Source organism: Bombina bombina, chromosome 2 (assembly GCF_027579735.1).
Source record: "Bombina bombina isolate aBomBom1 chromosome 2, aBomBom1.pri, whole genome shotgun sequence".
Classification (NCBI taxonomy): domain Eukaryota; kingdom Metazoa; phylum Chordata; class Amphibia; order Anura; family Bombinatoridae; genus Bombina; species Bombina bombina.
In genome coordinates this window covers 572,486,937-572,510,237 of record NC_069500.1, presented here as the reverse complement: position 1 = coordinate 572,510,237, position 23,301 = coordinate 572,486,937, and the positions used below count along the sequence as shown (strand labels likewise).

General features: G+C 36.6%; 1 protein-coding gene and 1 long non-coding RNA gene across 2 annotated transcripts in view; one reads left to right on the top strand and one right to left on the bottom strand.

The window, feature by feature from the left end:
- LOC128649280 (uncharacterized) overlaps positions 1 to 14,837 on the top strand; it is a 260,717-nt gene extending 245,880 nt beyond the window's left edge. The window contains exon 3 of the long non-coding RNA XR_008400658.1: positions 14,701 to 14,837. This is a non-coding gene — a long non-coding RNA (uncharacterized LOC128649280). The remainder of the gene's footprint in view (positions 1 to 14,700) is intronic.
- RASEF (RAS and EF-hand domain containing) overlaps positions 1 to 22,883 on the bottom strand; it is a 187,534-nt gene extending 164,651 nt beyond the window's left edge. The window contains exon 1 of the mRNA XM_053702459.1: positions 21,838 to 22,883. Within this exon, the coding sequence (XP_053558434.1) occupies positions 21,838 to 22,214 (377 nt within the window). The 5' untranslated portion in view covers positions 22,215 to 22,883. The remainder of the gene's footprint in view (positions 1 to 21,837) is intronic.
- Positions 22,884 to 23,301: the final 418 nt, after the last annotated feature.

Below are 23,301 nucleotides of genomic sequence, written 5' to 3'. Positions count from 1 at the left end.
AAGACGTCTTTCAGGTGGTACCTAACCCCAACTAAGACAGCCCATATGGGAAAAGGGAGTTCTAAATTCTGTTACAGAGGGTGCAGAGAGGTAGGTTCATATCTGCACATGTGGTGGGAATGTCCCAAAGTATATCAGGTATGGCAAGAGTTGTCTTCACTACTGGAAAGAGTGTTGAGCGAGCGGATTAATCTCACCCCCGCTCAGGCTCTGTTGCATGAGCACATTCCTAGACTGAACAAACACATTAATACGTTTATTAGAATACTGTGCACCACAACCAGGATAGTGATCGCCAAATACTGGAAGACGGAGGTACCGTCGTGGTCAGAGGTAACAGCTAGAATTAAATTGGTGTACTCGATGTATGAATCAGCAGGACAAATTCAAGACACAGAGGCCCAATTTCAGAAAATCTGGTTTTATTGGATGCTGGCAGGGGAGAATAGCCTGACTTCGGTGGTAGCTGAAGGGGAGGTGGAGCAGAGAGAAGTGAGAGGTAGTGTTCGGGGGGAGAGTAGAGGTGGTGAGGAATAGAGCTAGCTGCTAAACTTAGGAGCGAGACAAGATGAGCAAACAATTTATTGAAATCTTAAAATTACAAAATACAACGCTGAAATGTTAAGGTGTATGTTGAAATCGTGCATTGATTATTGTTTTTTTTTTTGTTTACATAGTTTTAGTTATAAGTTATTGTTATTAGGGTTGGGAATCTACGTAGACTATGCCTCCTGCATATTACATGCTCCCCAAGCAAATAATATATGATGGGCTCCATTGAGAAAATGTTTGGGGGATCCATGTGTTTATGGTTAAACTACACACTCCTGTCTGAAATTGTACAACAAACTGCACACAGGGAAAGGGACTAATCTCATCAAAACAAACATCTGGAAACCTGTTTGCTGGCCTCTGAAGTAGCTTTATATAGCAAATTAGGTGTATTTTCAAGTAAAGAATAGACTTTTTGAAATCAGAAGCGCTATTGAAAGACATTTTTATTGAAATGTGATTATTGCTCCCTAAGATCTGATGTTCTCTCTTTTTTTTTGTGATGTTATTGATGGAGGAGTGTGATTAATAAAAAAATTATTTCAATTAAAATATAAATAAACCCTGAGATAGCTACAATGTAACTATTAGTTATTGTGTAGCTATCTTAGGGTTTATTTTATAGGTAAGTATTTAGTTTTAAATAGGGATAATTTAGTTAATAATAGTAATTTTATTTAGATTTTTTAAAATTATAATTAAGTTAGGGGGTGTTATGGTTAGGGTTAGACTTAGGTTTAGGGGTTAATAACTTTAGTCTAGTGTTGGCGACGTTGGGGGCAGCAGATTAGGGGTTAATAAATGTAGGTAGGTGTCGGCGATGTTAGGGACGGCAGATTAGGGGTTAATAAAATTTAACTAGTGTTTGCGAGGCGGGAGGGCGGCGGTTTAGGGGTTAATATATTTATTAAAGTGGCGGCGATGTCGGGTCGGCAGATTAGGGGTTAAAATTTTTATTTAAGTGTTTGCGATGTGGGGGGGGGCTCGTATTAGGGGTTAATAGGTAGTTTATGGGTGTTAGTGTACTTTTTAGCACTTTAGTTAAGAGTTTTATACTACGGCGTTAGCCCATAAAACTCTTAACTATTGACTTTTAAATGCGGTAACAGTCTTGACAGAAGAGGCTGTACTGCTCACTTTTTCCAAGACTTGTAATACCGGCATTAGGAAAATCCCATTGAAAAGATAGGATACGCAATAGATGTAAGTGGATTTGCAGTATGTTCGAGTCACGGAAAAAAAGTGAGCGTTGGGACCTCTCAACTCTGCTTTTTAACCCTAACGCAAGACTCGTAATCTAGGAGTTTGTGATTAAGCACAAAGGGCTAGATTATGAGTAGTGCGCTAACTGTTGCACAAAAAAAAAGGGGTTTATCACAGCTTTTTGCAAGCATCGGAAATAGCACGCTTAATACAGGTTCAAAGTAAACACGTTCGCTCGAACATAATTGAAATATCACACGTTGGGATAGTATGACTTCAGAGCTCTGGTTAACACGACTAGAAAGTTGCACAAAACACATCAAAATTATATTGAAATGCACAGTTACACTCATAATAACACTATCTAGTAAAAAATATTTTAAAAAAATTGTAATAAAAAGTTATAAGGGCTTAAAGATATGAGGTTTCAGGTGTTATAAAGAAAGAAAAAAGGCTGCAAATGGCTTTAACATTGAGATACATACATATACATGTCTAAATATGTATATGTATGTATACTCTCTATATATATATATGTGTTTATATGTGTGTACATATGTATTTATTTCGTAATTATAAGTGTTTAACTGTGTGTGTTCTGTAAATATTTCACATTTCAATGTTCTGCACATAAGGGATAAGTTCTAAGTATTTTTAAATCAGCCAATCGGATTGAACTTGAATCTGATTGGCTGATTTAATCAGCCAATCGGAATTCGATGGACGCAATCTTGGATGACGTCATTTAAAGAAACCTCATTCGTCGGGAAGTCATCGTGCTGGATGGATGATCCGCGGCGGAGGAGCGAAGAAAGAAGATTGAAGATGCCGCTTTGCTTGAAGACATCACCGGATGGAAGAAGACTCTCTGTCGCTTGCTTGAAGACATCGCCGGATGGAAGAAGACTTCACTGCAGTTTGCTTGAAGACATCGCCCGGATCGGATGAAAAGTTCTGCACGGCGGGGTGAATACAAGGTAGTGTAAGGTTTATTTAAGGGGGGTTTGGGTTAGATTAGGGGTATGCGGGTGGTGGGTTGTAATGTTGGGGGGTGGTATTGTGGGCGTTTTTTCATGCAAAAGAGCAGTTTTCTTTGGGGCATGCCCCGCAAAAGGCCCTTTTAAGGGCTGGTAAAGTAAAAGAGCTAACTTTTTTAATTTAGAATAGGGCAGGGAATTTTTTTTTATTTTGAGGGGCTTTATTATTTTATTAGGGGGCTTAGAATAGGTGTAATTAGCTTAAAAATCTTGTAATCTTTTTTTTATTTTTTGAAATTTAGTGTTTGTTTTTTTTGTAATTTAGTTTAGTTTATTTAACCCCTTAATGACAACTGACGCACCAGGTACGTCATGCATTAACAAGCAGTTAATGACAATGGACGTACCTGGTACGTCAGTTGTCTAACAGAGTGCTGGAAGTGATCACAATCACTTCCAGCAGCTCTGAGGGTATTGCAGTGATGCCTCAATATGGAGGCATCCTGCAATACCCCTTTACAAGCCTCCGATGCAGAGAGAGCCACTCTATGGCCCTCTCTGCACCGGTATTGATGGTGCCGTTGTCCGGGTGGGAGGGAGCGTGCGTGCGCGAGAACGCGCGCGCGTGCACGTGAACATAATGTGCGTGCACGGTGCGTGTGCACAAGGCGCGTGTGCACGTGCACGCGCGCGCATTAGCCACACTGACACCAATGAGGGCAAAAAGCCAAGTAAAGGTAAAAAAAAAAATTTCAAATATAAATGGATCTGGGAGGGGGAGGGGGCTGGGGTTATTGTGGGGGTATTGTGGAGGGGCTGCTACACTACAGAAAGAGTTAATTGAAAAATAAAATAAAAATACTTTGTTTTTTGGGGCCAAACTGGGTACTGGCAGACAGCTGCCAGTACCAAAGATGGCGGTAATTAGGTAGGGGAGAGGGTTAGAGAGCTGGAGGGGGGATCAGGGAGGTTGGGGCTAAGGCAGGGGTCTATCCCAGCTAAAAGATTTTATTATTTTTATTTAAAAAAAACAAAAAACCTCTTATTTAGTACTGGCAGACTTTCTGCCAGTACTTAAGATGGCGGTAACAATTGTGGGGTGGGGGAGGGAAGAGAGCTGTTTGGGAGGGATCAGGGGTTGGGATGTGCAAGGTGGGAGGCTGATCTCTAAAATTAACCCTGCAAGCTCCCTAAAAGCTACCTAATTTAATCCCTTCACTGCTGGGCATAATTCACGTGTGGTGCGCAGCAGCATTTAGCGGCCTGCTAATTACCAAAAAGCAACGCCAAAGCCATATAAGTCTGCTATTTCTGAACAAAGGGTATCCCAGAGAAGCTTTTACAACAATTTCTGCCATAATAGCACAAGCTGTTTGTAAATTATTTCAGTGAGAAACCTAAAATTGTGAAAAATGTAAAGTTTTTTTTTTTATTTGCTCGCATTTGGAGGGGAAAAGGTGGCATAAAATATACCAAAATGGGCCTAGATCAATACTTGGGGTTGTCTACTACACTACACTAAAGCTAAAATTAACCCTACAAGCTCCCTACAAGCTCCCTAATTAACCCCTTCACTCCTGGGCATAAAACACGTGTGGTGCGCAGCTGCATTTAGCTGCCTTCTAATTACCAAAAAGCAACTCCAAAGCCATATAAGTCTGTTATTTCTGAAAAAAGGGGATCCCAGAGAAGCATTTACAACCATTTGTACCATAATTGCAGAAGCTGTTTGTAAATAATTTCAGTGGGAAACCTAAAGTTTGTGACAAAATTTGTGAAATAGTTAACTTTTTTTTTTTTATCGCATTTGGCGGTGAAATGGTGGCATGAAATATACCAAAATGGACCTAGATCAATACTTTGGGTTGTCTTCTAAAAAAAATATATATATACATGTCAAGGGATATTCAGGTATTCCTGACAGATATCAGGGTTCCAATGTAACTAGCGCTAATTTTGAAAAAAAGTGGTTTGGAAATAGCAAAGTGCTACTTGTATTTATTGCTCCATAAATTGCAAAAAAAGCAAAGAATGTGTAAACATTGGGTATTTCTAAACTCAGGACAAAATTTAGAAACTATTTAGCATGGGGTTTTTTTGGTGATTGTAGATGTGTAACAGATTTTGGGGGTCAAAGTTAGAAAAAGCGTGTTTTTTTCCATTTTTTCCTCATATTTTATCATTTTTTTTTAGTAAATTATAAGATATGATGAAAATAATGGTATCTTTAGAAAATCCATTTTATGGCGAGAAAAACGGTATATAATATGTGTGGGTACAGTAAATGAGTAAGAGGAAAATTACAGCTAAACACAAACACTGCAGAAATGTAAAAATAGCCATTGTCATTAAGGGTAAGAAAATTGAAAAATGGTCCGGTCATTAAGGGGTTAATTGTATTTTAGTTAGATATTTGTAGTTTATTTAATTTATTGATAGTGTAGGTGTATTTGTAACTTATATTTATCTACAGACTCACTAAGTAAATTTGAATATATATCTATCTTCCTTGGAAGGGCAATAGAGTAGATCGTAAGTAGATAATTCGTAAAAGAATTTTATTCCCTTCTCTATCCAGCTACATTGTACTGGTTTGCCCAAATCATGTATAGATTATTAGACATCAGCTGATTAGGTAATAACATTATTAATATAGGTACAAATTGTAGCGTTTATAGAAGAGTAGTTAAGAAAAGAAAAAAAGAAACCAAATTTTATCATGATTATCATTTGTTCAGCAACAAAATTTTTAGTTTTGTTTATCTCGCTATATATAAATGAAAAAAACTTTTTTTAATTCATTTTTATAATTTTCTTACACATTTAACGTGCTCCCTTAGTGTTAAACATATACATGAGTTCCTCATGCATATGGCTCCTTAGTGTTCCATATACTATTATCTTATTCACATCACAATTAGGTAGTTCCTTTTATACATTCTTTGCATAACCTATGTATACATATAATTCCCTTTCCTTATCATTATAAGTTGATAAGCAATGTTATGCAAAAAGGTATTGACAAGCATGCACTTTGCAAACACAACAGAATGTTTTCTTCATTTGTATTCACTGTATAAACCACACCACTTGTTATTTATGTGTCACAGAAAATATGCTTAACAAGACCAACACCTGGTCAAATGTATTTTAATGCTCCTGATTGGTCAACACAATGTATATCACTTCACCAGTTGAACACACCTGTATGATCTCTGATGAAGCGCATTGCACATGCGCGAAACGCGTCAGCTCTATGACACCTTACCTTGTATACCACTGAGTGTTCAATCACCTATGCCTGAATAAACCACTTGGTTGAAATTGATCCAGCAGTCTTCAATCCTTTGTTGCTCCTATTTATAACTTAGGTTAGGATTTATTTTACAGGTAAATTGGTAATTATTTTAACAAGGTAGCTATTAAATAGTTATTAACTATTTAATAGCTATTGTACCTAGTTAAAATAAATACCAAGTTACCTGTAAAATAAATATAAACCCTAAAATAGCTACAATGTAATTATTAATTACATTGTAGCTATCTTAGGGTTTATTTTATAGGTAAGAATTTAGATTTAAATTGGAATATTTTAACTAATAATATTAATATTAGATTTATTTTAATAAGAGTTTAGTTAGGGATGTAAGAGTTAGATAGGGTTATTATACTTAATATATATATAATATAATAACTATATTAACCCTAATATAATTAGGGTTAATATAGTTAATATATATAATATAATAACTATATTAACTATATTAACCCTAATATAATTAGGGTTAATATAGTTAATATAGCTGGCGGCGGTGTAGGGGGATTAGATTAGGGGTTAATGTGTTTAATATAGGTGGCGGCGGTGTAGGGGGATTAGATTAGGGGTTAATACATTTATTATAGGTGGCGGCGGTGTAGGGGGATTTAGATTAGATGCAAAAGAGCTGTTTACTTTCTGACAAAGCCCCACCAAAAGCCCTTTTAAGGGCTGGTAAAAGAGCTGAATTCTTTGGGGCATGCCCCGCAAAAAGCCCTTTTAAGGGCTGGCAATAGAGCAGTTTATTTTGGGGTAATGCCACGCAAAAAGCCCTTTTCAGGGCTATTTGTAGGGTTAGACTTAGGTTTAGTGGTAGGGATAGTTTAGTAATTTAGGGGTTAAATAATGTAATATAGGTGGCGGCGGGGTAGGGGGATTAGATTAGGGGTTAATTAATTTAATATAGCTGGCGGCGGGGTAGGGGGATTAAATTAGGGGTTAATTAATTTAATATAGCTGGCGGCGGTTTAGGGGGATTAAATTAGGGGTTAATAATTTTAAAATAGATGGCGGCGGTGTAAGGGGCTCACTTTAGGGGGTAGTTTAATGTAGTTGGCGGCGGGGTAGGAGCTCACATTAGGGGGTTATACTTTATTGTAGGTGGCGGCGGGGTCCCGGAGCGGCGGTTTAGGGGTTAATAACTTTATTAGGGATTGCGGCGGGGGATCGTGGTTGACAGGTAGATAGACATTGCACATGCGTTAGGTGTTAGGTTTTATTTAGCAGATCACGGGTGACAGCTAGATAGACATTGCGCATGCGTTAGGTGTTAGGTTTATTTTGTAGCTAGTTTAGGGAGTTACGGGGCTCCAATAGACAGCGTAAGGCTTACTATGGCTGCTTTTTGTGGCGAGGTGAAAATGGATTAAGATTTCTCCATTTTCGCCACGTAAGTCCTTACGCTGTATATTGGATACCAAACTGCGCTGGTTTGATATACCTGCCTATGGCCCAAAAAACTACGGGCGACGGCAGAGATATACGGGCGTAACTTCTAGGTTACGCCGTATATAGGATACCAAACCAGCGCAAAATTCAGCATCGCCGGCATTTGCGGGCGACGCTGCATATCGGATCGGGCCTATGATTTGAATTGAGCCCTTAATTTTGTAATAGTGACTGTTAATTATGGTTTTTTTTTTCTCAACACCTCTGATTGCCCGGGAGACATTTATTAATATTTTCTCATTATAATTTATTTATTTACAGAGAAAATGTTGTACTTCTATCTACCAACTGGTAAATAACAGGCATGACAAAAACGAATTAAATGTCTCCAGGGCAATAGCAGTGAAAGTTCTAAATAAGTCCCCTTTATTTAATAAGTCCTAACGCTAGGATTTACCATCACTTTAACCTCTTTTTTCACATATGCACCTTTTTTGCCGGATTTGGAGATAAAATATCACAATATAATTTATTCAGTAAGTTGTAATACTATTACGTGTATAAAAAGTATTTGTAGAAAGAGCAATTGTGCAGCACATAATTTATGTAATATGCATACAATTTATTTATCCTTTGTGTAATTTTTTTCCTTGTACTCAGAATAAAACAAGCTAATATTTTTAGAATGTTTGTGCGTTGATTTAAGAGTAAAGTAAATTTTTTTAAAAATAAAAACCAGATATCAAAATTCATGAGGCAAGAGGACTATGCTGTTTTCTGCTTAGGAGTATGAAACTCAATGTTTTTCTTTCAGGATTCAGATACAGCACACAATTTTAAACAACTTTCTAGTTTACTTATATTATTAAATTAGTTTAGTTCTCTTGATATCCTTTGTTGAAGGAGCAGAAACGCACTAATGGGAGCCAGCTGAGCACAACCCGTAAGCCAATGAAAAGAGGAATAAATGTGCCACCATACAGCAGCTAGCTCCCAGTAATGCATTGCTGTTCATGAGCCTACCTAGGTATTCTTTCCAACAAATGATACCAAAAGAATGAAACAAATTAGATAATAGAAGTAAATTGGAAAGTTGCTTAACATTACATGCTCTATCTGATTCATGAAAGAAAAAAATTTGGTTTCATGTCCCTTTAAAGTCATTCTCATGCTAAGAGAAGATTTGACTGGATGATTGTAGAATGTAACGTTGAGATTAGCCTTTGAGCATTCAGAAAATGCCACATGCACACTTACTGATTTTGTAAATATACTTGTCAAACCAGTTTGTCAGCATATAACTCTATGTGCTGCCTGTGCTTTGAAGACTCTAAGTAATAGGACGTGGAACAATTTGCTATATTAAAGAGGCCTGGAAGGCAACACTAAACTCTCATACTTCAGGCCGAGCATGTAATCACCTAGGAGATTTTTTATTTTATTTCTATTATCAAATTTGCAGTTGAAAAGTATCTCCAGGTAGGCTTAGGAGCAGCAACTCTCTACTGGGAGCTAGCTGGTGATTGGTGGCTACACATATATGCCTCATGTTACTGCCTCACAAGATATGTTCAAGTAGGTGCCAGTAATATATTGCTGCTCTGGAGATTGTGTTTACTCACTTTGAAGAGGTTAAAGACATAGGTATATGACAGTAATAGAGACTTTATGAATTCTACATGCTGGAGCTAAGTTAAGATACTGCAAGATCCATGAGACGCCTTTAAGTCTCTCCAGTGAGACTACGTTAACATAACAGACATAAAAATGTTACTAGAATTACAGGCATTTTTATAAACAATTTTGCAAGCTTGTTTTCAGGCTTGTGGTGGTTACAATTGTTTTTCTGCATGTTAGCTGTTTATGTCTGAAAAGCTAGATATTATTTATTGAGTACTTCATACAACTATAGGTGTGACAGGGGCAGTGAACTCAATATTAAACTTTTATCATTTAGGTAGATCACGTCATTTTAAACAACTTTTCCACTCAGCCCTTCATCCTTATGAGGTCGATAAAATGAGTACCATTAAATTGGGTAATAATAACAAATATTACTATTCAGCTGCCTGAAAATAAGCGCTGAGTCCCACTGGGAGAAAGGTGCTATATTAAAACTAGTCATTATTATTTATTTTGGCATTTCAAGTAACTGTTTTGCCTGCTGAAACTGACACCTATAATGGGAGAGAGAGAGTCCAACCCATTTAAAAAGGTGTCCCTGCAACATCCCTGAATAGAAAGAATGCGTATCAGCTGCTTGCCAGGAATACAATGTTCCTTTAAATTTATAGGCACATTAATTCAATGTTCCATAAAGACCAAGGTTACAGATATTACTAGAAATATGGCCAAATTTGTTAGCACTTTTTCTGCCCGTGAGGCCGGGTTATCCTTATGCTTAGCCCTAACCTGTAACAGTACAATTTAAGACAGGCTACCATCTGTATTTGTAACATTACAAGCCTATTTTAAAGGGACATAAAAGTGCAAAAAAGAAATGCTCTAATGTGTTAGAGAATTGTATTATTGCCCTTTTGTTTGCATATAACAACTGAGTTAAACACATACATTTGATACATTTTAATTTTTGAAGTTTCCTTAGTTTTAATGGGAAAATGTCTTTTTAAGAAAACAAATTGTCATCATGCACTTACTTCTTTATATTGGCTTTCACTTTCCCTAAGGTACTTTACAAATAAGAGAACGCTACTGTACTTTTACTATCTCACTACAGACCGTGTTTATAAATGATTGCATCAGCCGAACGCTAAAGTACAATGGATGAAAGCAATACCTGGCTTATTTCTATTTAATGTTTGTACTTTTCAGGAAAGGTAGAAATCAAATGCTGTTATCAGTTTAATAAAAGCCTACTTTCACAGATAGCATGTATTTTTTTCATGTGTGACTTTCCTATTAATAGAGATTTATTTTATGTGCACAATTGTAAAAATAGTTGAGGTTGCTACTACCATATAAAGATCCCTAAAAATTAGAAAGTTGCTTAAAATTGCATGCTCTATCTGAATCATGAAAGAAAAATGTGGGTTTCATATCACTTTAATTATTAATAAACTAATTATTAACTATTGATTCCAGTATATTAAAATGTATTACATGTTTTTGATAATTATCTGCTGAATAAATCTCCACTTTCTTGTCATGCTTATAGGGACTTATTACTGTCAACCACTACAATTAATGGAGTTGTTCCTATCAGCCATTTACCAGTGGACACCTAGCAATGCCATATGTATTTCCTCAAAAATGTAATTTCAATTTAAACACATTTTACTTAAAGGGACAGTCAAGTCAAAATTAAACTTTCATGATTCAGATAGAGCACACAATTTTAACCTCTTAAGGACATATGACGGAATTTTTCCGTCATAAAACAATTGAGCAAACTGAAAGCTGTGTCCTTAAAGGGTTAAACAACTTTAAAATTATTATTATTATTATTATCAGGTATTTGTAGAGCGCCAACAGATTCTGCAGCGCTATAAACATAGGCGGTATACAAGATAACATTTATAGGGATCAAATGGGTAGAGGGCCCTGCCGAGAGTTGCACTGTTGTAGTCGGCTCTTATGAAGGTGATCTACAAACAGCTGGGCTCATAGGCTTACATTTCACTTCCATTATCTAAATGTGCAATTATTTTTAACAGTTACACACGAGTTATAAGGCGTTTATCGCTGATGTTTGCAGGCACTGTTTCTTTCGCTCATTTTACAAGTTGAATATAAATGCGATTGCTTGAGCACAATTGCGATTTACGCTAGAATGATTACCGCGTCCTTAGAGTTCTGGTTAACTGTTTCACAAAACAGAAAAGTCTCACAAAACACAACAAAAATACATTACAAAGTGCAGTTACACTCATAATAACACCATATAATGCAAATTATTAAAAAAAAATGCATTAAAAAGTTATAAGGGCTCAAAGATATGAGGTCTTAAGTGTTAGAGAGAAAAAAGGTGGGAAAAGGGCTTTAACATAGAGATACATGTCTAAAGATGTACAGTATATGTATGTATATATACAGTATGTCTATATGTGTGTACATATATTTATGTGTTTATATGTGTATATATGTATTTACAGACATCAGACATATATACACATATAAACACATAAGCACATATGTATACATTATATCAACATATATATATATATATATATATATATATATATATATATATATATATATATATATATATATATATATACATATATATATATAAGAGCATTGGAGCCCTTTGTTAACTAGTAGATGAAACAATGTAAAAGCATACTTATGCAATATTAATTTTCAATAAAGTGTTATACTGTGAGTGTATTTACTGTAAATATCTCACATTCCAATGTTCTGCACACAGAAGAATATGTTCTAAGTATTTATAAATATATATTCCTATATATATCTTTATATATCTATATCTATAAATAATCATGAATATAATGTACAAAAGTGAGTACACCGCTCACATTTTTGTAAATATTTTATTATATCTTTTCATGTGACTACACTGAAGATATGACACTTTGCTACAATGTAAAATACTGAGTGTGCAGCCTGTATAACAGTGTAAATTTGCTGTCCCCTCAAAATAACTCAACACACAGCCATTAATGTCTAAACCGTTGGGTGAGTATACCCCTAAGTGGAAATGTCCAAATTGGGCCCAATTAGCCATTTTCCCTCCCCGGTGTCATGTGACTTATTAGTGTTACAAGGTCTCAGGTGTGAATGAGGAGCAGGTGTGTTAAATTTGATGTTATCGCTCCCACACTCTCTCATACTGGTCACTGGAAGTTCAACATGGCACCTCATGGCAAAGAACTCTCTGAGGATCTAAAACAAAGAATTGTTGCTCTACATAAAGATGGCCTAGGCTATAAGAAGATTGCCAAGACCCTGAAACTGAGCTGCAGCACGGTGGGCAAGACCATACAGCAGTTTCAAAGGACAGGTTCCACTCAGAACAGGCCTCACCATGGTCGACCAAAGAAGTATGCATGTGCTCAGCGTCATATCCAGAGGTTGTCTTTGGGAAATAGACATATGAGTGCTGCTACAGAGGTTGAAGGGGTGGGGGGGGTCAGCCTGTCAGTGCTCAGACCATACGCGACATACTGCATCAAATTGGTCTGCATGGCTGTTGTCCCAGAAGGAAGCCTCTTCTAAAGATGATGCACAAGAAAGCCTACTAACAGTTTGCTGAAGACAAGCAGACTAAGGACATGGATTACTGGAACCATGTCCTGTGGTTCGATGAGACCAAGATAAACTTATTTGGTTCAGATGGTGTCAAGGGTGTGTGGCGGCAACCAGGTGAGGAGTTCAAAGACAAGTGTGTCTTGCTTACAGTCAAGCATGGTGTTGGGACTGTCATGGTCTGGGCCTGCATGAGTGCTGCCGGAACTAGGAAGCTACAGTTCATTGAGGGAACCATAAACGCCAACATGTACTTTGACATACTAAAGCAGAGCATGATCTTCTCCCTTTGGAGACTGGGCCACAGGGCAGTATTTTAACATGATAATGACCCCAAACACACCTCCAAGATGACCACTGCCTTGCTAAAGAAGCTGAGGGTAAAGATGATGGACTGGTCAAGCATGTCTCCAGACCTAAACCCTATTAAGCATCTGTGGGGCATCCTCAAACTGAAAGGTGGGGGAGCGCAAGGTCTCTAACATCCACCAGCTCAGTGATGTCATCACGGAGGAGTGGAAGAGGACTCCAGTGGCAACCTGTGAAGCTTTGGTGAACTCCATGCCCAAGAGGGTTAAGGCAGTGCTGGAAAATAATGGTGGACACAAAATATTGACACTTTGGGCCCAATTTGGACATTTCCACTTAGGGGTGTACTAACTTTTGTTGCCAACAGTTTAGACATTAATGGCTGTGTGTTTAGTTATTTTGAGGGGACAGCAAATTTACACCATTATACAGGCTGTACACTCACTGCTTTACATTGTAGCAAAGTGTCATTTCTTCAGTGTTGTCACATGAAAAGATATAATAAGATATTTACAAAAATGTGAGGGGTGTACTCACTTTTGTGGGATACTATATATATATATATATATATATATATATATATATATACATATATATATAAATATGTTTTAAGAATAAATAGAAAATATTCTGCTATGTGAGGAATAGATTAGCGCATATGAGAATATGTGATCGGATTTGCGCGCGAGTAGGGTGGTGTTAGTTTTTTCCCAACTTTTTATGTGCGTCAGGTTAGCAGGCAAATGATAACTTTTTACTTTCAACTTGTATTATGAGCACAATCCGACATGTGCAAAAACCTTAATTCTAGCGCAGTAAACGCTCGACCGGGAAAGTTAAATGATGCTCCACTTGTAATCTAGCCCAAAATTTTTTATTTTGTCTGGTGAAACAATTTTGCAATATGTTTTTTATTATTTACTTTGCCCAATTATGTTTTTTACTTTTTTTGACCATAAATATTTGGATTTTATACTGCACCATTGCGTAGTGCCTGCATCCTTCTTCCATTGACTTCTACTTGCGGTTTTGATTCTACCGCTACTACGGCACTCCAAGAGGGGGAGGAGAGTTGGGTGACCTTTCTACTCTGATTTGGACTTTTGCTGTGCTGGAGTCACTGAGGATCGTTCCCCTTTGGTTTGTCTTACACTGGAGGAACAATTTAACACCCACAATACAAGTCACAAACAAAAAGCAATGATTTCACAACCATACAATAACTAACACAGTGCAATGACTCCTTTTTTTCCAGTAACCAACCCATTTATTGCCATTAACCCGTAATCAGTAGAAATGTAACCCATTACTGTCTAGCATAAGCATCAATAGATTCTGTCTTTTTAAGTGATCCCAAGTGTCTTTGAAGTAAGAATTCCATTATGTTCATCCTGAACAGATGTAAATACTCTGCTTACATTGAGCAGAGGTAAATGACACCATGTTAAACTTTGTATTGTTTGTGTTATTATTTACCTCCTGACAGCAGAGATGTCAATTTTTCCAGGCAGAGGCCATATGCATTTAACCCTAGTTAGGGGGCACATGAAGGAAAAATGTACCCTCTCTAGAAACCAAGGGCCTGATATTCAAAAGCTTGCTGGCATGGAGAGAAATCTTGCAAAATCTTATATTGTAATGTAGGTGTCTGTCATTCACATAAAAAAAACCTGCGTCATTAGTTAAATATCTTTTAAATTAAAATTTGTGTTTCTAACATTATTTTAGGGACCTCTCCTTACTGACGAGATCATCTCACCTGAGTGTTGAGTTTTTGAATATCAGGTCCCGATTGTGCAATTACACAGAGGGGTACAAGGTACATGCCGTGGGGCTGAAAATCTACCACTCAACAAAGATCTGCCTCCATAGTCACAAATCTTATTCATCGTGAGATGACAGCTGTTCTTTTCTGTCAGAGCACATTGTACTATGACTAGCAATTGCTTGCACTATAAAAATGGTTTAGTAACATTAATTTTCTCATTAGTGATTAGATTTGTTTAAACATTTTCCATTATCACAAAGGAAAAAAGACTTTCAGTTCATATATTAGGTAATATCCCAACTCACAGAATGCCTCACCATGAATAATCCACATTGGAGTGTTGGCATCACAGAATTACAGCATTTAAAATATATGTTCTTCAAATCTAGCCACTTTCAACAAGATAATATAACCTTTGTATACTTAATAAAGTTTTTATAAGAACAGATAGTCTCATCAAGTTAGTATCAGTACTTCTGTTTTCCCACATGAAAGCATAATTTGCACAGTTGCTAATTTATACTACAAAACTCTGATCCTACTATCACTACAAAGAATGGAACATATCAATCAAATTCAGCACTTATTTAATCTACTCAATTGAATAGGCTTTAGATATTGTTTTTATGTGTTGCTATAGCTACCAAAGTTTCCAGACTATACTATTTTAGAAGTAACAAAAGTCTGATGTTTCATACACCCCTTAAAATGTTTAGTATTAATAAAGAGATATTAATGTTTTTTATAGTTACATGTAAAAGAGGATATTTTTTAAAAAAAAGTTTTTTTTTAACTAATCTGTGTCACTATGAATGAACTGTGAACAAATAAGCATTTCCTGTTTGTTTCTAAATCAATTCAAATAATTTAAACTTAAAGGGACACTAAAAATCTTGTAATTACATGATTTTTCTGCTGTCTTGCAATAAAGTACAATACTGGTGAGTCTAAAAATGTTTGGAATTATCACCTTGTTTTCTGCAATTGCTTTACAAGAGCTAAACTCCGCCCATCAAATGCCTTATTTGAAAGAACCAATCAAGATTTGTTACTGGAGTAGACAGTGGCGTCACTAGGGGGGGGCGGGGGGGGGGCGGGCCGCACCCGGGTGACACCCTCCAGGGGGTGACACCAAAAAAAAAAAAAAAAAAAAAAGAATTTTTTTTTTTTTTTTTTTTTTTTAAATTTTATTGAAATTCAAAGAAATACAATGTTGAGATGCATAGATTATTTTATTAGAGGCTGGCATTTGTGAACATTAGTGGGACTGGGGAAGTTGTAGACACACAATTTTTTTGCCCCTTGAGCCAGTGCTGCAATTTCAACAAATAGTTTTCCCGGCTGCTTTTGCTTGTTTGTACTTTGCTCCTCCCCTGCCCAATTTCACTATGAATGTTGTGGGTGTGCCGTGGGGCTTGCAAAGTTGCGCTGCTAGCCTAAACCTGCCTGCCTATCTGTGCTCACTGCTCAGTGACATGCGGCTCAGGGCTGTGCACTGACAGACTTGGAACAGAGTCAGAGAGCAGAATTTTCATAGTTTGCACGCCTAAACCTTTTCTTCAGTGATTTATTTTAGAGTGCTCTGTTTATCTTTCATTTGATGTTCTGCTGAGCCAGGGAGCAGCTCTAGGCATGAGCTTCATAATTAATGCAGTGCAGTTTACATATTTTGTATGTGTGTGTCTGAGTTTGTGTGTGTCTCAGTGTTTTTGTGTGTGTGTTTTTGTGTGTGTGTCTGAGTGTGTTTCCAAGTGTTTGTGTGTGCATCTGAGTATGTTTTTAAGTGTGTCTGAGTGTTTGTATGTGTGTTTGCCTGTGTTTTTGTGTGTGTCTGCTTTCTGGGGGGGGGTGACACCATGACTTACCGCACCGGGTGACACCAACCCTAGTGACGCCACTGGGAGTAGACAAGGCTAGCCACTAGCATCTCTGCTGAATCCAATTAGGGACAGTTGTTCTGTTGCAGGGTAGCAGGGTTAGTTTTGTAAATCTGCCATGTGAACTATCAGATTTTTGGAATTTAAAAACTCTTAATATGCAGATTTAAATTACAGGAAATTAACCAAAATGCATAATAAAAATATATTGCATTTATATTTTATTTCCAAACATAATTAAACATCTTATATTAAAATCTCAGTGCTTGCTTGATTCAGAAAGAGCATGTAATGTTAAGACACTTTTAATTTCACTTCTATTTTCAAATGTGCTTTGTTCTCTTGGTATCCCTTGTTAAAAAAGAATATGCAAATATCCTACACTAGTGGGAGCTAGCTGCTGATTGGTGCCTGCACACATTTGTCTCTTGTGATTGGCTAACAAGATGTGTTCATCTAGCTGCCAGTAGTGCAATGTTGTTCCTTCAGCAAAGGATAACAAGAGAATGAAGCAAATGTCATAATAGAACTAAATGTGAAAGTTGTTTAAAACTGAATGTTCTATCCCAATCATGAAATAATTTTTTGGGTTTGGTTTCCTGTCCCTTTAACCTTTTTTCATACAAAAGATGCTTTTCCATATTTTTAAAATTAAATTTTTATCTTACTGATTGATCACAAGAAAAATTACATGGAGTATTAAATTGTTTCTGTACCAAATAACTTCAAAAAATATCAACACAAAACACAAGTGTTGTACAAAGCACGGCATTAGAGTTATTTACTTGAAACATCAAGCACAAGAATAACAATTCTAAAGTGAAATGAATACAATATAATTAGTTAATGCTGGAAAATTCAGATTCTTGATACAGGAGGATAACATAATTATCAGATGCTAAAGATTGGTGAAAAATATTTAAATTAACAGCAAGTGTCATAAATATATATCATAAATGATGTGGTTTATGTGGAAAGATCACAAAAAAATTGAAAAATAAATGTATAAAATAATTATAAGCTGTAGTGAACAGCTAATGGGCGTTTCAGAAACCAAATACAAATAAGTTTTAAGAAGTTAAAAGTAATGTAAGCAAATTGTAAACTGGTTTTAGTTTGAATAAATAAACGTTTTTGCATAGAATACAAAGGGGAGCAAAACAAAAATTTTAGTGCTACTCTGTGTTATCACTTGACCGCTATTAATAGTGATTCCATTCTTGTGCTCACATAGAGCTAGGGCTCGCTAAGATCTGCATTTCCCTCACTTAATAGAATTATATGGGGGTGTGCAGTAATATTCATGTTAGATATTGGGTTGACACCTTTTCTTGAAAAAAAAAAAAATACTGGCAATGCTCATTAGCATAGACTTGCATACATAATTATACAGCATCATTAAATGGACACTGAACCCAAATTTGTTCATTTGTAATTCAGAAAGAGCATGCAATTTTAAGCAACTTTCCAATTTACTCCTATTATCAATTTTTCTTCGTTCTCTTGCTATCATTATTTGAAAAAGAAGGCATCTAAGCTATTATTTGGTTTCAGTACTCTGGACAGCACTTTTTTATTGGTGGATGAATTTATCCACCAATCAGCAAGGACAACCCAGGTTGTTCACCAAAAATGGGCCGGCATCTAAACTTACATTCTTGCATTTCAAATAAAGATACCAAGAGAATGAAGAAAATTTGATAATAGGAGTAAATTCAAAATTTGCATAAAATGTCATGCTCAATCTGAATCACAAAATTAAATTTTTGAGTACAGTGTCCCTTTAAGTAAATAAAGCTATTAGAACTGATATTAAATAATGATTGGTTTACAATTAGATTTTATCATCTTTAATTCTATATTTATTCTTCAATTTCAACTCTGACAACAGTTAAAATACATTAAAATACCATCTGGGTGGTAACTATAACAAACATAGCTCAGCACCTGGAGTCTCTCACTGGGTAGTGCACATTGGACTAGGACCACAGTTTTAGCCCCTAGGTAATATAGCAAAAAGTACAGGTCCACCGCACTGTATATGCGGAAATGTATTAAAGCATACAGACCGAAAAAATGTACGACATTTTGAGGTCACACGCCCTTAATCATGCCAGGTGTGGTAACCCTAGTTGAATATCTCTACGCTAATTGTGCCCAAGTAGTTGAGTTCTTCATATAGGTCTGTGCTATACTATTAATAATAATAGTGGCTTACTTCAGGTCTGAAAAAACACTACATTTTCATTTTTTCATTTAAGTGCAACACAACTCATCATTCGTAATTTGATCGCAATGAATGATCTAATTGTGCTAAAAAGTTTAATCCACGTTAAGATTCTTAGCATAAAACTGAGCACAAGATAACACACCCTTCACTTGTAATCTAGCCCTTTAAGGGGACATTTGAGTTTAAGGGACAGTAAACAGCGTGTAATTACAAGATATTTCTGTTGTGTTGTAAAACAGATCAGTCAAGTCTTTTTAAAACAAATTAACATCTTTTGTACTGCAATCAATTATCAATAGCCAAACTTCCCCCACGATTTGTAATATTTAGGTGAGTCTACAAGGCTAACAGTTGTCATAATGTTAGCATACAGTTAGCGCTGCAGAATCTTTTGTCGCTCTACAAATAACCAATAATAATAATAATATACAGTACTCAGGTTTTTATTTCCAGTTGTTATCAGTTAAAGCCAATTAAATAAACATGTAGCAGAGTTAGAGATGATAAGTCAGCAGGGTACGTTTCATGTTGTGAGAATTAGAAATTTTTGAATTTTAAGAGCTAAATTACATTAAATCATGAAATAAATAAATGTGGGTTTCATGTCCCTTTAATTATACATAACTAAACATTTTATATACAATGTGTTTACTGTTCTTTCAATGTCTCTGATAAAAGAATATGAGCAAATCAGCCAATCATTGTGTTGGTTGATGATGGCGTAACTAGAAACCACAGGGCCCAGGTGCAAGAATCTAAGAAGGGCCCCCCCCCCCCCCCAAAAAAAAAAAAAGTGAATTTGATACATATCTTTTTTTTTATTTTTTACATTTAACACAGAAAAAAAAATGTGAATCAGATTACGTCTGCAAAAGGAGGTACCCCGTGCCACAGTCTGTGAGATGGTCTGACCCCCTATTACTGTATATAGTGACACTGTTTAACACACCAATACTGTATATAGGGAGTCAGTGACACAGTCTGTAATCTGCCGGTGAGATAGCTGGCCTGACCCTACCCGTCCCAATACTTTATAAAGTGACCACAGAAGTCTGTGACATGGTCCAGCCCCCTGTACTGTATATAGTGGTACTGTAAAGTGACACTGTTTACCCCCCCCCATGCTGTAGTAAAAAGGTCTGTAATTTGCTGGTTTCACAAACATACATGCATAAATACACACACAGTCACATACATACATACATACACACACAGTCATACACACATACACACACACATAAACACCAATGGGTAAAACAGAAACACTAACCCCTGTAGTCTAGTGAAGCATCATGTCACACAAAAACACCAATGGGTAAAACAGAAACACTAACAGGGGGTGCAGAGGTCGCAATTGCGTTGACCTGCCACTGCCTGCACTGATATCATGTGAGTGTGACATGATGCTTCACTAGTGTCTCTGACTACAGGGGTTAGTGTTTCTGTTTTACCCATTGGTGTTTTTGTGTGTGTATGTGTGTATATGTGTGTGTGTGTGTGTGTGTGTGTGTGTATGTATGTATGTATGTGACTGTGTGTGTATTTATGCATGTATGTTTGTGGAACCAGCATATTACAGACCTTGTTACTACAGCATGGGGAGGCGGGGGGTAAACAGTGTCACTTTACAGTACCACTATATACAGTACGGGGGGCTGGACCATGTCACAGACTTCTGTGGTCACTTTTTAAAGTATGGGGCGGGTAGGGTCAGGCCAGCCATCTCACCGGCAGATTACAGACTGTGTCACTGACTCACTATATACAGTATTGGTGTGTTAAACAGTGTCACTATATACAGAAATAGGGGGTCAGACCATCTCACAGTCTGTGGGCACAGGGTACCTCCTTTTGCAGACATGTAATCTGATTAACATTTTTTTTTCTGTGTTAAATGTAAAAAAACAAAACAAAAAAAAAGATATGTATCAAATTCACTTTTTTTTGGGGGGGGGGACACCCTTCTTAGATTCTTTCGCCTGGGCCCTGTGGTTTCGAGTTACGCCTCCCCACCCTTGGGGGCCCAGTCGCAATTGCGACCTCTGCACCCCCTGTAGTTTCGCCCCTGGGTTGATCCACCAGTATTCTTTTGTGGAGTGGCTTCTGGCACCAACAGGGCGACATCAGCTCTAGTAGCAATGCTTCAGTTCTGTATAGCTTTAACCTTTGGAAATTTTTACATATTAATTGAAAGGTACATTTATTTTGAAGAAAAAAACTGTTCTATTGATAAAGTGCAGGTTTTGATTTACTTTTATAAAATGTTTGGCTGGTTTGTGTTCATTTAAAGCTAAATAATAGACAAGATAATTTCATATGCATTATTATTATTTTAGGAGGGAGTTAATTGTCTTTGAAAAATAATTAGATATGTTCAAGACAAAAAAAAAGTTCAATTCTCTGTTAAAAGCTTTATCGTATAAACTAGCAAAACAAATATAATGATACAGCTCTCTAACTGCTGTTGTTTAACAACTAACAATTCTCATTTCAAACTAAGGCTCCTTAAATGAGGAAAATCTGATCCCTGAAGTATAATACAACAACACAGCATTGATCATTATCGAAAATACTCATAAAAGTAATACAAAGGAATAGACAGGGAAATAAGGCAAGTGACACAATAAACACAAGGACAAAATGAACAGGAGAAATACTCTTCAAAAATAAATGGGTCACAGAAAGAAACAAAGAGGAAACATATGTTAGGAAAAAAGAAAACAGAGATAAAAAGAGATGATAGACAAACACATACAAATGTTTTGTTTTTTTTGTTTTGTTTTTAAACGACATCAAGGTCCAGATATGTATAATATTTTTACTAGTGGTTTTGGTGAAGACAGGTATCATATTCACTAAATGAGAACTTAGTCATTGCATAAAGTTTTAGTACAAACAAAATGCATCATGACCTTTACACAATACCTCTCAACAAATTAAGCTCATTAACGTCAATTATGGAGATAAAAATCTTTAAACCTGTCACTAACCTTGTTATATAATTTGCATCTTCTCCCAGTCTGAGCTGGAAGTCCTCCCAAGCAGCGCTAAATGTTTCTTCTTCATGGTGCTCCTCCTTAACTGGATATTGGGGTACTGTCTGCGTCTCCTCAGCATTGGGATCCCAACTTCCATGAGTCACTAGATTTGTTCTGGCCCCTCGGAATCCCATTAAAAAGTCCTGGAAAGTAATAGCTCCGTCACTGTCCCTATCTAGACGTTGAAATATGGTCTCAGCCTCAGTAGGGCTCACCCTGAGCTCAGCACACAGGGAAGAGAAATCCCCTCGCTGCAAGCGGCCTGAGCGTTTAGCGTCAAAAGAGAGGAATAGGGCGCGGAGCCTGGACAGCTCTTCCTTCTCTTCCATCCAGAGAAGATCTTAAAATAAATTACTGAGACCTAATAGAAATCAGAGAAAACAGAAGAAATGCTTCTTGAGGTAAAATGGTGATTATGGTTACAAAATCCTTTTATTTGGAGGGTTCCATCACCAGATATTCAAGTAAATTCTAAATCAATGAGAACAGAATATCAAATTAAGTTTATGACAAATGACTGTTGTGTTGATTTGTTCAGAATGAGATAGCAACAAATTATATAAATCCACCCAGGCAGCTTTAAAAAATGATCACTAAGTTCAAAGTGTACAGAAGCAACAAGTGAACAACAATTCCAGAAGCCAAACATTTATAAAGAAAAATAGACAAAATCTATGACCAAGTTAAATTAAGAGAAAATGTCATTGTTTTTCTCCTCCTAGACAGTCCAGCTGGTAAGTGTTGGATACTGTACAAGGACTATGATCTTTCCTTCTCCTCCCTCTGGCTGGCTGGCCAAATGCCCTGCTGCCTGCCTCCTCCCCTGGAGGGTCAGGTGTGCAGGGGGTATGGGATGCCTGTGTTCACATTCATCTCTGTTGCCTCAGTCCCTTGGCATTCCATGATGCAGCTGGTGCCCACTGCTGTTTTATACTGTGTGCACCTGAATAGGCTGCATCTGAAAAAGGTGCACTGTAGTGTCAGCACAACACGTGCAGTAAATGTCCCAAGCAGATACTGTAATTCTCTCTCATACAAATGCATTCAGCTTCAAACCCCTCCCCAACCTCTCTAGCAGCCTCAGCCCTTGTTGCTCAGTTAAGGTGGATTACCTTGATTACTGCACCACAGGCTAGAGCAGAAAACTGCATTCTAATCTTTTCAAAATTTTCCTTCACATGTGTATATATATATATATAAGCATCTGAAGCAAAATTCATATATATATATATATGTACACTCACATACAAGTATACATTATTTAATGTATTATTATTGTTACTAACAATATTAATAAACATAATACACTATAATCATTCACTTCTACCAAATTTGTTATCCACAATGTAAAAATATATATATTTGCATCAAATTTATATATTATCTATCTATCTATCTATCTATCTATCTATCTAT